The sequence below is a fragment of the Momordica charantia genome, assembly GCF_013281855.1.
Source record: "Momordica charantia cultivar OHB3-1 chromosome 1 unlocalized genomic scaffold, Mcharantia_2.0 BLBB01000001.1, whole genome shotgun sequence".
Lineage (NCBI taxonomy): Eukaryota > Viridiplantae > Streptophyta > Magnoliopsida > Cucurbitales > Cucurbitaceae > Momordica > Momordica charantia.
The window spans coordinates 13,020,161-13,034,676 of record NW_028275157.1 but is presented as its reverse complement, the minus strand read 5'-3'; the positions used below and the strand labels follow the sequence as shown (position 1 = coordinate 13,034,676).

General features: G+C 35.0%; 2 protein-coding genes and 1 long non-coding RNA gene across 5 annotated transcripts; 1 reads left to right on the top strand and 2 right to left on the bottom strand.

Annotated features, from left to right (window-relative positions):
* Nucleotides 1–478: 478 nt before the first annotated feature.
* On the bottom strand, nt 479–4,659 carry ANT1 (aromatic and neutral transporter 1). The gene is made up of 3 exons (XM_022300516.2): nt 4,374–4,659; nt 2,893–3,540; nt 479–1,058 (listed from the first exon to the last, which is right to left on the bottom strand). Exons 1-3 carry the CDS (start codon nt 4,605–4,607, stop codon nt 654–656), a joined length of 1,287 nt encoding a protein of 428 aa, XP_022156208.2. The 5' UTR covers nt 4,608–4,659; the 3' UTR covers nt 479–653.
* Nucleotides 4,660–6,152: 1,493 nt separating this feature from the next.
* On the bottom strand, nt 6,153–10,988 carry LOC111023168 (pentatricopeptide repeat-containing protein At1g09220, mitochondrial). Of its 3 annotated transcripts, none has more exons than XM_088126655.1 (4): nt 8,980–10,986; nt 8,532–8,884; nt 7,358–7,848; nt 6,153–6,737 (listed from the first exon to the last, which is right to left on the bottom strand). In XM_088126655.1, exon 1 carries the CDS (start codon nt 10,737–10,739, stop codon nt 9,246–9,248), a length of 1,494 nt encoding a protein of 497 aa, XP_087982781.1. In that variant the 5' UTR covers nt 10,740–10,986; the 3' UTR covers nt 6,153–6,737; nt 7,358–7,848; nt 8,532–8,884; nt 8,980–9,245. The 3 variants fall into 3 exon arrangements, with proteins under 3 accessions (XP_087982781.1, XP_022156232.1, XP_022156231.1); XM_022300540.2 differs by lacking the exon at nt 6,153–6,737 and having other exon boundaries at nt 7,246–7,848; nt 8,980–9,910; nt 10,007–10,988; XM_022300539.2 differs by lacking the exon at nt 6,153–6,737 and having other exon boundaries at nt 7,246–7,848.
* On the top strand, nt 7,307–8,167 carry LOC148213294 (uncharacterized). Its single transcript, XR_015792276.1, has 2 exons — nt 7,307–7,447; nt 7,539–8,167. It is a non-coding gene; the product is annotated as an uncharacterized LOC148213294 (long non-coding RNA).
* Nucleotides 10,989–14,516: the final 3,528 nt, after the last annotated feature.

Below are 14,516 nucleotides of genomic sequence, written 5' to 3'. Positions count from 1 at the left end.
CAACTTTGATTCATTTTGAGTTCTAGACTTTCAAATCAGTCTTCAACTTTGATTCATTTTGAGTTCTAGACTTTCAAATCAGTCTTGTGCTTTCAACTTTCGTTCATTTTCTTTTCAAAACATTGTTTTTTTTTAGCATGAATCTAATCTAATTCATTAAATTTCTTGAAATATAGTCTCTTGCATGAAATCTAACTCATTAAATTTCTTGAAATATAGTCTCCTGCATGAAATCTAACTCATTAAATTTCTTGAAATATAATCTCTTGCATGAAATTTAACTCATTAAATTTCTTGAAATATAGTCTCATAGATTTGTGTGGAAGGATTTCTATTATGGATAAAATTTTACAAATAATAACCAATTTGGTCATTTTATAAAACTAGAGAGTCCAAAAGATATATGTTTTGGAAGTACAATAATCAAAATAGTATTTAGTACCAAATGCTATATAACAATAAAGCAAAATAGGAAAAATAAGAAAAAGTACAGGGATTAAAGTGAAAACCTGAGAGCACAAGTACATACCAATCCCTAATTAAGAGAGTGATCTTCTAATCCCTCTAAAAAATGAAAAATGAAAAAAAAACATGGAGAGGATAAATAACCATTTTACTATGAACTGTAATTTAAGTTACACATCACCAGCGGCTCAGAAACCAACTATAGTATTATAAGTACCATAAACAGCAAAAAACAATCCACATATCAAAATGAAAGAATCCAAAACTTTTTGCCCGAAGCTCAGAGATGATCCCATTAACAATAGGTGAAAGATTGCTGGCAAAACAAATGAGATTAATGCACATACCGTGCTGCCAACAAACGAGGCGAAAACACCGAAACCTGGTATGAACGAAGCCAAGGTAGCCAATCCGAGCACGATGATCGCCCGACTGATGTACGCAACCAACGTTACTCCTTTTCGTGAGAACACGTTATCACTGTCTTGGACCTTCTGAAGCCAGTTGCTCTGTTTCAACTTACCCTCCACAATCTCGTTAATTGGATGCAACATTATAGGGAATGTGAAAACTAGCCCCACGCACAATCCAACCTGAAGCAATTTAAGATTTAAGTGAGAAAAGTTGCTCTGTTTTCTGTAAACTAAAACAGTAATATTGCAAACTTGAAAGAAAAGCTAATGATAAGAAATCAAGTTTATTAGTTTTATGCAATACTTTGAATGCTTGCAAGGAAGACTCTATCTAGTTTATAAAGTGAAGGGAAGGCCTTTTCAAATGAACTTTTTTATAATGCTTTGAGTTGAGACCTCATCTTAAAAGGAGATCTAGGATACTTGAAAAGCAGAGCATACAACCTTAAAGTAGCTTTTAATTCATCAATTTTAGGATAAACAGTTCAATTCTATTAGGAGACAGACATTCTCTAGGGTCGAATCAATCAGCTTTTGGCATTATTTTTCCAATTTGTTTCATTTGTCTCACAACCCTATTTCCTTTCTACTTGTGGGGAATTTGACTCGAGAAAAACAATGGAATCTTTAAAATTGGAGAGTTCTAGGTAGAATGGGGAGCTTATTAGATTTAATACTTCCCTGTTGGGTTGATTTTTAAGAATTTTTGTTATTATCATTTAATTGTTATTCTTTTGGATTGGAGCCCGTTTCTCTAGAGGGTGTCCTTTTGTCGGGCTGATCATATGCCCTTGTATATTTTTTCATTTCTCTCGATGAAAGCTCAGGTTTCTTATAAATTAAAAAAAAAATTCTCATAGCCCTTTTTAGTGTTTCCCATGGGTAACCTGTTGTCTGAAAGTTCTGATGTTCTATTTCCGCCCACTTAATTTCTTTGGATAATTATCTATGGAAAAAAAGGCTGCTACCCGCCGACCAAAAACCTAAAATGGCTTAAAGTCACCTCTTTTGAAGAAGACCAAGATAGTATGATAAAAATATTCAACCTGAAATTTTAGGGAGGAAAATATCAAAGTACACTCTATGAGGATTGTTTCAATTTCATCATCAACGTCAGATATTGATGCAAATACATAGAAATTCATTCACTGAAGACCTGAATCCTAAGATACATGACAACAGCATCTGAAATATTTCTATCGACAACATTGCTTAAGCATAATTTTTTAATGTTCATTAATTTATTTGTAAAAAAATGGTAGCATCAAAGTCCACTTGGTGCTTCAACCGTTGAGCAGACGGGCATTATTCCCATAGATCATTGACAATACCTCAAATAAAAGAAAGAATACCAGCTACGGACAATGGGAAAAAAAAACAAAAAAACAAAAAAATGATAATAGTGTGTGTATATATATATTTGGATAATTGGGAATCGGAACTTTTGCTCCCCTGTACCCAAGGGCACTTGCGTCTGCCCCAAGCCCGGACCCGATAATAATAGTATATTAAAACCATATAAAAATGTAATACCACTGAAGTCACTTTATGGTTTTCGTTGCAATACATGAATGCATCACGACATATTAGTACATCTAGTATAAAATAACTTAGAATCCAATATATCAGTTCATCCTATGTATCAAAATTGGCATATAGATTTAACAACTACTCTGCAATACAATTCAACTTTTAAAAAATAAATTCAATCAGCAGCACATGCATAAGAGAGGTCGAAGTGCATTAAAATGAAAACAATGGCTAACTCACATGTAGCATGTGAAATAGAGACAAAACGTATTATAATTTATTCCCTAGTGAAAATATTGGCATGAAGTTTAAATCAGTTCACATTAGGACAATAAACTACCAGGTTATGTGAATGAAGACGTGTATGAGTACGAGAATATAAATGGACCTGATCCTCAACTAGAGGATGATGGTGGAAAATGAAAGAGAAGTTATATGTGCAAAACTATAAAAGAACTAGTAGTGCATGAGTTACTGTGATTACCTGAACTGCTCTTGTTGACCAAGTATTGGGAAGATTGAGAGTGATAATATCTCTGGTTTCATCACCATAAGCCATGTATCCGGAGAATCCAAACAAAACATACATGATGGTTATCCCTACAAAAGCCTGAGCAAGAACCCTGGGGAATGTAGCTTTGTATTTCATAGAGGATTCCAAAGCCAATGTCATGCCAAATCCTTCAAAACAGAACACCGCCATCCCTCCTGCAAATGGTAAGCCTCGTAAATTCGATGTAATCACCATTCTTTCCCCAAACGAAATTCCACCTGCTATTGCCTTTTGTATATCTTCCTTTACCACAATTCCCATTGCTATTGCGTTACAAATATCAGCAAAAATGCTGAAAGGTGCTAAAGCAGCCAGAGATCCAATCCATGACATCACAATTTCAACTGCTGCTATCAAAAATATGTAGGAGGAAAATGCGAGGCCATGACCTTGAAATACAGATGAAAGGTTTTGACCAATAAATACCAGATATGCCACTGAGCCGCCACATTGAGCAAAGAAAATGAGAAACTCCGTAAGGTAGCGACCTTTGTTTCCCATGCACATATACCCCAAATCACCATAAGTTCTTGATTCCTTGGATCTTCCTTGCGATGCCAATTTCTCCCTACAATTCACCTTACATGACAAGAATCGAATAGAACTACAACTTCAGAACAGCTTTTACAAAGACATCAAACACAATAATTCAAACATTAACATACAACACAATAACATTCATTCAAAGTTTTATTGGTTAAAAAGGTAGAAAGAAAGTGCAGTAGAAACACCAAACACATTCTCTCAGATTCTGAAAATTAATTTGTCAAACAGATTAACAGTACACCATAGCCATACCGCAATTGTGTAAGCTTACAAATCTTAAGCAACTTCATCATCCGGACAGGGGATCACCTTACACGAACGAGAAAGTTAAACAGAACTACAACTTTGAAACAGCTATACAAAGACATCAAACACAATAATTCAAACATTTAGACATGCAACAACCTCCAAACTTTTTATTGGCTAAAAAGGTAGAAAGAAAGCGCAGTAGAAACACCAAACACATTCTCTCATAATCAGAAAACTAATTCGCCAAACAGGTTAACATTATACCTTTCCCATAAAGCCTACGAATCTTAAGCAATATCATCATCCGAACAGGGGATTACCTTACATAAACAAAAAAATTGAACAGAGCTACAACTTCATAATAGGCATCAAACACAGCAATTCAAACACTCTCAGCAGTAGAAACACCGTACGTATTCTCTCAATCTCACATTCAGAAAATCAATACGCCAAACAGGTTAGCAACCTTATGAATCTTAACTCTCAAGCAATTTCATCACTCCAAACAGGGGATTATGTACCAAAATCCGGCATTATCATGAACCAAACAAACACGCGTCTATCCAAATTTCTAAACAAAGAAGCAAGAACAAAAGAAGAAAAAAAAGGAAGCGAACCAGAAGGAGCATGCAGTAGTAGGTGGCGACGCCAGTGAGTATGACGCCCAAGGATCCGGCGGCCCAGCCGGCAATTCTGAAAGCATAAGGCAAGCCCAAAATTCCGGTTCCGATGACGGAAACGATGATGTTGCCGAGAGTTTGAAGTGTGGAAGTGGTCGGCTGAGAAGAAGAGGAAGAAGAAGAGGAATCGAGCAGAGGAATCCCCACAGTATCGGTGGGTTGCTCCTCCATTTTTGGCTCTGCTTCAAGATGAATTCAGATTTTTTTTCTTTTTTACGTCTCTTTTTAAAACCTTTATTATTTTTATTATTTGTTTTTTTTTTTTTTTACAGCTAACTTGGTGCAGGTATAATCTGTCTGTTAGGGAGGCGTCACGTGCACGTGACACGATTCTTTCGTTTTATTATTATTATTATGCTCATTTGTTACGGTTATGATACACTCAATACCCTAAAGTCTTGTAATTTGTAACCTTTAAATTAGTTTTTAATAAAAAAAATTTTGATTTTACTTTGTTATGAGTAAAAATTATCAAATTTTGTAAAAATCAAGGTTATAAATGTAATCTTGAACCGTATTTAGTTGACATTAGAGGTGATCATGACATTAGAGGTGATCATCGGTTGATTGAGTCGGGTTTTGACCAAAAATAATGCTAAATCGACCATTTTGTCCTTCCTTTGTTACACCGACCGATCAATTGAACGGTTCGATTAGTCGTTTTTTCGGTTTAAATCATTTTTTTCGTTATTGGAGGGAAAACAAATATGAATGTTGAAGAATATAAAATAACGCTAAAATATGTCATTAATAACTAAAGAATGAATCAAAGATGAATCCAAGAACACAAAGAAGGGTCTTACTATGACATCTAGCTTGTGTGAGTGAGCGGAAAGAAGCTAAGAGACTTGAGATTTGAGAGGGAAATATAGATGGGCAAAAGTGAGATTGAAAGAATAAGATACTGGTTGGATGAAATGGTTGGAAAAAAAGTGTTATGGGAAGATAAAAGAAGAACCAACCAAGCGACAGAAAGGGAGATCAAATCAGAAGTTCAGACACACGAACTAGGTAAGCCCGAACCCAGCGGCTTGAGTCGACCAAGGCCGACCAGGTCTCGGGGTCGAGGAGTTCTCGGCCACCGATCGAGAACCCTAGCGGTTCTCTCTCAACCTCTGTGTTGGTCGACTCAAACCTACCTTGTCTCGACCCTCGATTTAACATTAAGTCCACGACGAAACAAATGGACCCAAAAGTCCAGATCTCCCGAGCACACTAGAATTCGACTTATGTAAATCCTAAAAGTATTAAGATTCAACCTCTATAATTTCTAAAGAGATTAGGATTCTACTCCTATAAATAAGAGGGTGAACCAAGCCCTAAAGATATGCAAAATCCACTACAAGTCCCTACTATTTGCTATGCAAGCATCGCAAGAGCCATACTGGTCTTTAGCGTTATTATGTTTTGCAAGTCTCGTCGATCTCTTTTATTCTAGAAGACTGATACTAATTTGGCGGAATCCAAACTAAATTTATGCATCATATAATTTAAGATAAATTTATAAATTATTTAAAAATTAAAATTTTGCTGCATAATAAATCGATAATTTTAACAATTCTTTCAATTTTGATTCATTTTAATTGTGTACTTTATAAATATTTATTTTAGTTTACTCCCAAATTTTATTTATTTAAAATTTGTCGTCTTTTTTTTTTATATTTCTATATTTTTAAAAAATATAAAGTAAATATTTTTAGTAAAGTATAAAGGCGATTGAAAATACTAAAATGAATAAAAAGTGAAAGAAGGATAAAAATGGACGGTTTAAAAGTTCAGATACTAAAATGAAAAAAACAAAAAAAAATTTTCCCCCTAAAATTTGAACCTAAAACCTAACGCACCCGTATAAATCGACTGGAGCCAGGAACCCTAGAAAGTAAAACTACTTGATCTTATCAGAGCCAGGACTGAGAATTTGGCGATGGCGGTTCCCAAGCTAATACCTCGATTCGCTTCTTCTTTCCCTTTCAACCATGGTCGAGCCACCCTCCCTTCTCTACAGGGCTGTTCAGGAGGTTCTGCCATGGATGAACAGTGGATCGACGGGGAGTTTCTGGTACTTGGTTGCTCCGTCTCCCCTCTTTCTTTTGTTCCAGCAATGACGACTGCCTGCCGTCGGAGCCGCCGTTTCTTGCAGTCTATTTGACTCGGCGATGATGGCTACGCAGGCTTGCATCACAAACATCTCGCTTTTCGGTTATTTTACTTCTGTTTTTTCCCCGTTCTTTCTCTTTTGATGTGTGTTTTAGTACTGCAATGACTTCGCTGTCCCAATCGAGTGGAGTCCGTCTTCAAAAACTTGATAAACATGTTTAACAAATTCTGATATTATAATGAAGTATTCCTGTGTAGGGTATAGGAATGTAAGAAGGGAATTGATTTGCTGTTTTTTGAGTTCTAATCTAGAATCTTAACGAGATAGGTTGGATCTTCATTGAAATCACACCATCATTTATCCTTTCTCATTTCTGTACATGTTTTTGCTTTATCTTCCAAGGATCAAGTCGGTTTAAGATGACCAAATTTGCGTACATTTGGGAGACTATGGTTGGATGTAAACTTTATTTCCTCTTTCTTTCGAAAACTGATTTGGGGTTTCTTTATTTCCTTTCTTTTTCCTTCTTCGAATACTGTAGCATATAGTTCTATTGATGAAAATTCTAAGTTCGTCAATTTCTGACTTTCCACTTCCTCTCACAGATTTCCATTTTTATTTTTATGTTCGGTCTTTCTTCTACTACTATCAGAAGTAGGATACATGCTCTTATTTGTTTTTTGGGGTCTAGGTTGATAGTTTTCTGTCATGTCTGCAGATAATAGTTACCTCACACCTTGAACATGGACGTCTACTAATTTATTTTGTATCCAAACATAAATCGTTTCCTAATGAAAAATAAAGCAGGAGCCACTGGCCATACCTTTCTAAGTTCATCTGCAATGGTGATCACCATTAGGAAGAATTTCAGCAGAGGATGATAAGTCAGTGTAGTTGCTTTTAACGCATTCAGGTACATATAAACCCTTTTTGGTTCTTATAGTAGTCATCTTAGGAGTCTGCTTGGTGTCTTTTTTCCTGATCTACCACTGGTTTGAAAATAGATGTTTGCTTGTTCTTGGAGTCACTGAAAAGCTCATTTCTCAGAGATGGTGAGGTTGCTCAACCAGTTTTAAGCTCTCGTTCTCGTTAAACCATAGTTGCAGATGATGACCACCAGTGCTGTCTATATGTCTGTGTCAAACTTTGTAGAATATGAAGGCCTAAAACTGTGGCAACACGTACAACTGGAGGAGATTATTTGATCAAACATTTGACCTTAAGTGGTTGGTTAAGGTTGTTGGGTTCAAGAATTCCTAATGGTCTTTGTCTGTCTTGCTGGAGAAGATGTGGTTGTACTGTATGTCTATTGTGCTGCAAAAAGTAATGAATTTGATTTACTTTCTTGTTGATGAAAATTTGTATTGAAATTTAAGGGTAAATATAAAGCTGCTGTGTTAGCTCTCATGAAAACTACAGAGATATTCAAGTGGCAATCTTCAAATCTGGACTACTTGGAGCAAAGCGTAGCTACATGTTAAATCATGCAGTTGGGAATCGAACTAATCTGCTACAATGATTTTTTCTGTCATATCTTTGAAGATGTATTCAAGCTAATATGTAACGGATTACTTAAATAGCAAAAAAGACTTAGAGGGAATGTGTTCAAATCGTGGTGGCCACCTATTTAGGATTTAATATCTTATGAGTTTCTTTGACAACCAAATGTAGTAAATTGATTTTACCTTTAAAATTTTACTTTCTACATATCTAATTTCTTTAAAAGATAATTAAAAGATGGTTGAAAAGTAGGTTAAAATGAATCTTTTGAAAGACCAAAATTGAATCGAAATTGAGAGTGTATCTAAAATGTATGGTAGAATTTTGTACTCTTTGAATGAGACCCATTGAAGTACTTTCATCACATCTCAAGTGGCTTAATTCAGACCCGGGTAAACTTAAAAATAAAAAAGACACAAAAGTTGTAAAGGAGAGTACATAATTATCATTATTTAGCCAGATAAGGAAATCAATCAAAAAAGGCTTTAAGGTCTTACCAGACTTGGATTGTGATATTTGGCATTGGCAAGCTTAGGATGAGAACCAGAACCATGTGGATAAGAAGGGTTCTTTTAAGTATTAAAAAGTCCATCCAATCAAGCATTCTTCAAGAATTTAATCTTCTTTCCTTCACCTAATAACTTGAGCCATCAGTGATTCAATTAATTCACCCATCTGCAAACAGCTCTCTTCTTTTTGTATGTGTTCAGATTTGAGAGGCTAATATCTTATGTTTTCTAGTGGCAGAACTAAGGATATGCATTGGTGTTTCTCACTTGGTGAGCCTATATCTCTTTCTCATTTGCAACGGTATCGACGTCGATCAGATCAGATCATCTGAAGCAGATTCCTATCGAAAAAATGACATTGTTAGTAATTGCCAAGAATCAGCACTCTCAGCAGAATCAGAAACCAGCAAGTGAATGGTAGAGAAAAGGAACTTACAGTGTATCCCCTTCATAATTCAAGTTGAACCTTCATCAATTAAGAGGCGAATTGTATTAGGAGCAATATTTTCTCAAGTCCAAGAATCCCCTCCTCACTCCCACATTGCACAATACAGCCTCATTCATGTCACAATTCCTTGTCAAAGCCAGCTTTTGCACAGGAAGAACAACGACAAAAAACCGAAATGAATTAGAAAGGGAATTGGATGAGTATTGATGAAGTATATCAGAGAATTCCCTTTTCCAAACGAATACTGATGAACTCTAGACAAGGCTCTGGCCTGGAACTTTGGTGGAATTGCTGCAGTCCATCATTCTTCTCCATTTCTCTGCCTCACCATATTTTCCAGCTGCGGCGAAAATGTTAGACATGAGCACATAATCACCTCCATATGCTCCCTCCATGGATAATATCCTCCGTGTTACCCTCTCGGCCATCAGTACGTTACCATGAAAACTACAAGCACCCAACAGCGTCCTCCAAATAACAACATTGGCAATCTCCATAGGTATCTCCGACGCTATTCCTTCAGCTTCTTCAAGTCTCCCTGCCCTTCCCAACATGTCTATCAAACTCCCATAATGCATTATATCCGGCTCAATCTGATACTCAACAACCAGCTTTTTGAAAAACTCCAGACCTTCCTCAACCAGTCCTCCATGGCTGCAACCACTTAAAATACTCAAGAATGTGACCCGGTTGGCCTTGTGGCCTTCTTTTTCCATCATTTCAAAACTCTCCATAGCTTCTGCTCCCATTCCGTGCATCGTGAATCCCGAGATTATTGACGTCCAAGACACCAGATTCTTTCTTTCGACAGACATTTCTTCGAACACTCCCGATGCACTATCAATACAACCACATTTTGCATAGCAATCTATCAATGAATTAGTAATCCGTACATCAGACGCCTTAAACCCTTTCTTCTCTGCATAAGCATGCACAGATTGACAAATCTTAAGAGCCCCAAGATTCGAAATGGAAGGGAAAATAGTTAGAAGTGTTATTTCAGTAGGCTCCATACCATAATGAGCAACCATTCTCCAAAACAAACCCGCAGCTTCCTCGTGCCTGTTGAGACGAGTATACCCATCAATTATAGCAGTCCAAGACACAACAGTCCGCGCCGGCATCCGATCAAACACAGCACGAGCCCGTTCAAGCTCACCCAATTTTACCAGACCAGTAATCAACACATTCCAAGTGACAGAGCTTCGGTCAGGCATTTCGTCGAACACCTTCAGGGCATCAAGTAGAAACCCAGAAGCAGCGTACAGTCGGACAATTGAAGTCTGGACATAAACATGGGAACGAAAGCCTACCTTGAGAGTGAGAGCGTGAAGCTGAAGCCCTGGAAGGAGGAGCTCCAAATCGGCGCAAGAATGGAGGAGGAAGGAGTAGACGAAGGTGTCGTAGGAGGGGGGAAAGGAAGGGAAACGGCGGAGGGGCTCGAAGAGAGGGTAGCAACGGAGCAATGTGTTGCAGAGAAGGATGAAATGGGCGGTGGCGTGGAGAAGTAGACCGGAGGTGATGATGAAGGAACGAAATTGCTGGGCGGCTTTGTGGGTGGTGGCGTATTTGATTACCTGAGAGATCACGAGGCGCGGCGGAGAGCGGCGGAGAGATTCGGATGCGGCGGAGGGAGAGAGTGATTTGATTTGAAGAGATGAAGAAGACAATGAGAGGAATTGAAGGGTTTCAAACGCAGAGAAAGTTTTTGAGGAGAGGAATTTCCATGGCTTCCATAAGCTGAGCATAGTTGGATTTAGAATTGTTAAGTTTGAGTTTCTTTTTTAAGTTTGGAGAGTCTATGAAGTTCTATGCTTGAAATGCGAAGTTTTGAAAGTTGGATTAGTCTAACAAATTTTAGGCTTAAGATATCTTAAGCTCAAACTCAAATCCTCGCTCGAATCTCGAAACTCCGAACATCTCTTTTTTTAGATCTAATAGTGTACAATTATCTAAAAAACTATTTTAGTTCTGTTGATCTGTAAATTCGAAAACTTTCATAACCCTAAATATAGATTCGAGGCACTTTTGTAGTTTCTCTCTCTTAAATATAATGATGCAAAACTACTGGTTTATGTGAAACCAAAGGAAATTGTAGGTAAAAACCTTTCCAGGATCCTAATTGTCAATATCTAAAACCCAAATTTTAAATTGTCACGATCCAAGGGAAAGACTAGATGATGGATGACCTTTTTGATCGAAAACCATGAAATAAGAAGAACTAATTTCCTACTAGAGCGTTTGAACACTCAATAAGTAGGTTGATCAAACAAACTCATCTTGCAACCTACATTAAGAATTGCAAATGGTAGAAACGACTCAAAGGCTCAAAATTCCATTTTGTAAAAACTGAATTGTCTTACAACTTAAATGATAAACTTATATTTGGCTTACCGATAAAAAGATCCCATGTGACATCAAATACTAATTCTAATTTATTTTAGTATGAATAAATAAATAAAATAACAAACTAAAATAATTAGGTCAGTACTTGGCCCAAAATAAATAAGCTAAGGCCTAATTGATTAAGCATTTAACTGAAGTAAAAATAAACGAAATTAACACTATCATCAAATTGAGTTTGATGGTAGATTTGTTGGTTATTATTTATTAAGGTCGTTTCTTCTAATAATTTTCCCTCCAAACAACTTTGATTTTGATTTTGATTTTGATTTTTTTTTAAAAGCTATATCCTAGATTTTCTAACATTTAGTGGACTTTCTTTGTTGATTATAAATTTTGAACCTTTCTTGATTGTTAGGTTTGATGCCGAGTCTTTAATGGAAAGGTATGCACTGATTTGACAATACTTGGGTTTCACTTAAATTAGTGGGATTTTTTTTTTTTTTTTTTTTTTTTAAAAGGTTAGGCAAACTTTTACGGATGAACATATTGGAAGGCTAAAAAAAAAGGTAAATGAAACAATATTCATAAAAGTGAAAAGATAACAAATTTTACTGCAGTGTCTACCCAATACCTCTCAATACTTAAAAGTCAAAACAAGATTTTAAGTTAGGCAAACTACTTTAATATATAATTGCGAGTAGCTTGAGCGATCTCTTTCCACTCATCTCAATAGGTTCCATGTCTATGGTGCAATATTGTATCATTAAGTATCTCTTTCTTGCTTGCATCATCGTGAGGTGATAGAACAATTTAAATATTGGCTAGGGTGGTTGGGAATGGATAACTAATATTGTGTGGTAAAACTCTAGCTTAAGTTGGACGAGGATACTCGAGTTAGTGAGGGTATGATGCAAAAAACCTTAGTACTTGATCCGAGCTGAAGAGGTGACCTAACCTTGAGTGCATAATTGTAGTTGTTAACATACTCTGGATTTGTGTCATTGCTTGATATTTAGAATTGACCCTAGATATCATGATGCTAGACGCCATGGTTACATTCTCCTGTATAAGTGTGGTGGAAGACGTCCACACCAGTGTGTAGTGATCCTTCATGTTACGTGCAAGTATAAATACGTAACACGAAAAGTATCTTGAGTATTTTTACAATGGTATGATATTATTGTTCACTGTGGGCGTAGCTCTCACGACTTTCCTTTTGGTTTCACTCAAAAGGTTTCATACCAACAGAAATAATTATCATCTCTTATATATCATAAACCACTCTCTTCCCTAACTAATATGAGATTTTATTTAATACCTTGTAACCCTACCTATTGAAGGGGAGACATGATCGTGGGGATCACATGACCCTTATCATGCCTCCCCTTATCAACTGTATTCAATTATGCGCAGTAACAACTAAAATGGAAAAAAAAAACAAAAAGTATGAAATTTTGAAGAAAACAAAGATTTTTGGTTAAGTTACAAATTTGGTTCATAAAAAGTACTAAATAAGTCTAGAAAATTTTAATATTGAATTTTCACCACCGCCCTTAATTGAGTTTTCTTAAGCTTCAAATAAAAAAGGGGAAAAAAATGAAGAAAACCGGGCGGGAATTCGTGGACGGTTATTTTGACCTGAAAGTATGAATTTCAGCCCCCAAAAAAACTGATGCTTTGCTTTTAATGGAAACTTTGAAATTCTTGCACATTGCTCTTCTCTCTCTCTTTGCCTTATTTTCAACTTTCACACGATCTTCTCTTTTCTTTCTAAAGTTTTTACGCGGCGGATTCTACGTTTACAGTTTTGTTTGATCTGAATTCGTATTGATCTCTTTTCACATGTTTATGACCACATTTTTACCTATGTTACTTAGAGATACAAGTTTATTATCATCGAAGAGTTATTTGTACTCGATCTCTATTAACTCACCACGTCGTGATGATATCTCTTAGAATTTTAGTTTAAAGAGATTTTACTTGAAATTTAATAGAAATAATTTACAAGTTAGTAATATCAAAATTCATTAGGGGCGTTTGTTTTTCGAATGTTCAGAGATATTTTTATTCATATTTGATATAAAACATTAAATTAAAATATATTTAAAAATATTTTATGGATATAATATAGTTTTTAAAGGAAATACAGTAAATTTACAAATAAATCATTTATTTTAAATAAAAAATATTTTTTACATTTTTTTAACTACAATAAATGGGGTGGGAGATTCAAACTTATAAACTCATGATTGAAAATAGATGCTAATATAGATGTCAGTACTACTAAGCTAAATTCATGTTGGCGCTTCTACATTTATGTTAACGCACAAAAATAATAATTTATATATATCAATATTAGGGATACTTCATAATAATAACAATGAGCAAATTCTAAATTTATTAACGGTTGGAGTAAATTATTGAGTAATAATATAGTTCGGAGAGTTCGAGCCTTCGTAAATCTGTTAGGTGTCTTGACTAATTGGACTAATTTTTTTGCCACATCATATTGTATATATTAAAAAAGAAAAGGAGAACTATATGCAACAGTTTTCTCGTGATAATTAAATTAACTAATAGATGCAATTGAATTCATTCGGTAACGCTTTCATTTTGTCTTTATTGTTCCTATTTTATCTTTTCTTTACTCTTTTGTTTATTTAATAAGGAAAGAGAAAAATACTTTGTTGTCTTCTTTATAGAGAATAGAAATAGAAATCAAGATATTAAGATGTTAGTTGATATATCAACGTTTTCGTATGTTTATAAATTCGATATCGATATAAAAAGTGTATCGACATTTTTATAACAACGCAAAAAATTAGACAAAATGTAAAAAGAATATGAACAAAATAATATTAATGTAGAAATAATATTAATAACAAGACGAACTTTTAACTTATTTTAAAAAATGTGAAATAATTGTTTGTTAATTTAACTATTTTTTATGAAACTTTTTTTTAATTTTTAATTTTTTTATGGGCATGAATTCTATTGACATTTAAAATCAAGTTAAATTTTTTTTACTTAATTAAAGATAAAATACCTAAAATTGATATCATTTAAAATTTCCTTTTATGTTTTTTATTCATATAACTACAATTAAGTAGCATTTTCTACCCTTTGTTTGTAAGAATATTACATTACAAAATCACAGGATAAATACTGAAATTTTTTCA

What these genes read in the sequence shown, in the direction of transcription:
- LOC111023168 (XM_088126655.1), bottom strand. Translation starts at nt 10,739, where the DNA reads ATGCTCAGCTTATGGAAGCCATGGAAATTCCTCTCCTCAAAAACTTTC.
- ANT1 (XM_022300516.2), bottom strand. Translation starts at nt 4,607, where the DNA reads ATGGAGGAGCAACCCACCGATACTGTGGGGATTCCTCTGCTCGATTCC. An exon ending in ACTACTGCATGCTCCTTCTG is followed by an intron (nt 3,541 to 4,373) that starts GTTCGCTTCCTT and finishes TTGTCATGTAAG; the next exon opens with GTGAATTGTAGGGAGAAATT. An exon ending in GGTCAACAAGAGCAGTTCAG is followed by an intron (nt 1,059 to 2,892) that starts GTAATCACAGTA and finishes AAATTGCTTCAG; the next exon opens with GTTGGATTGTGCGTGGGGCT.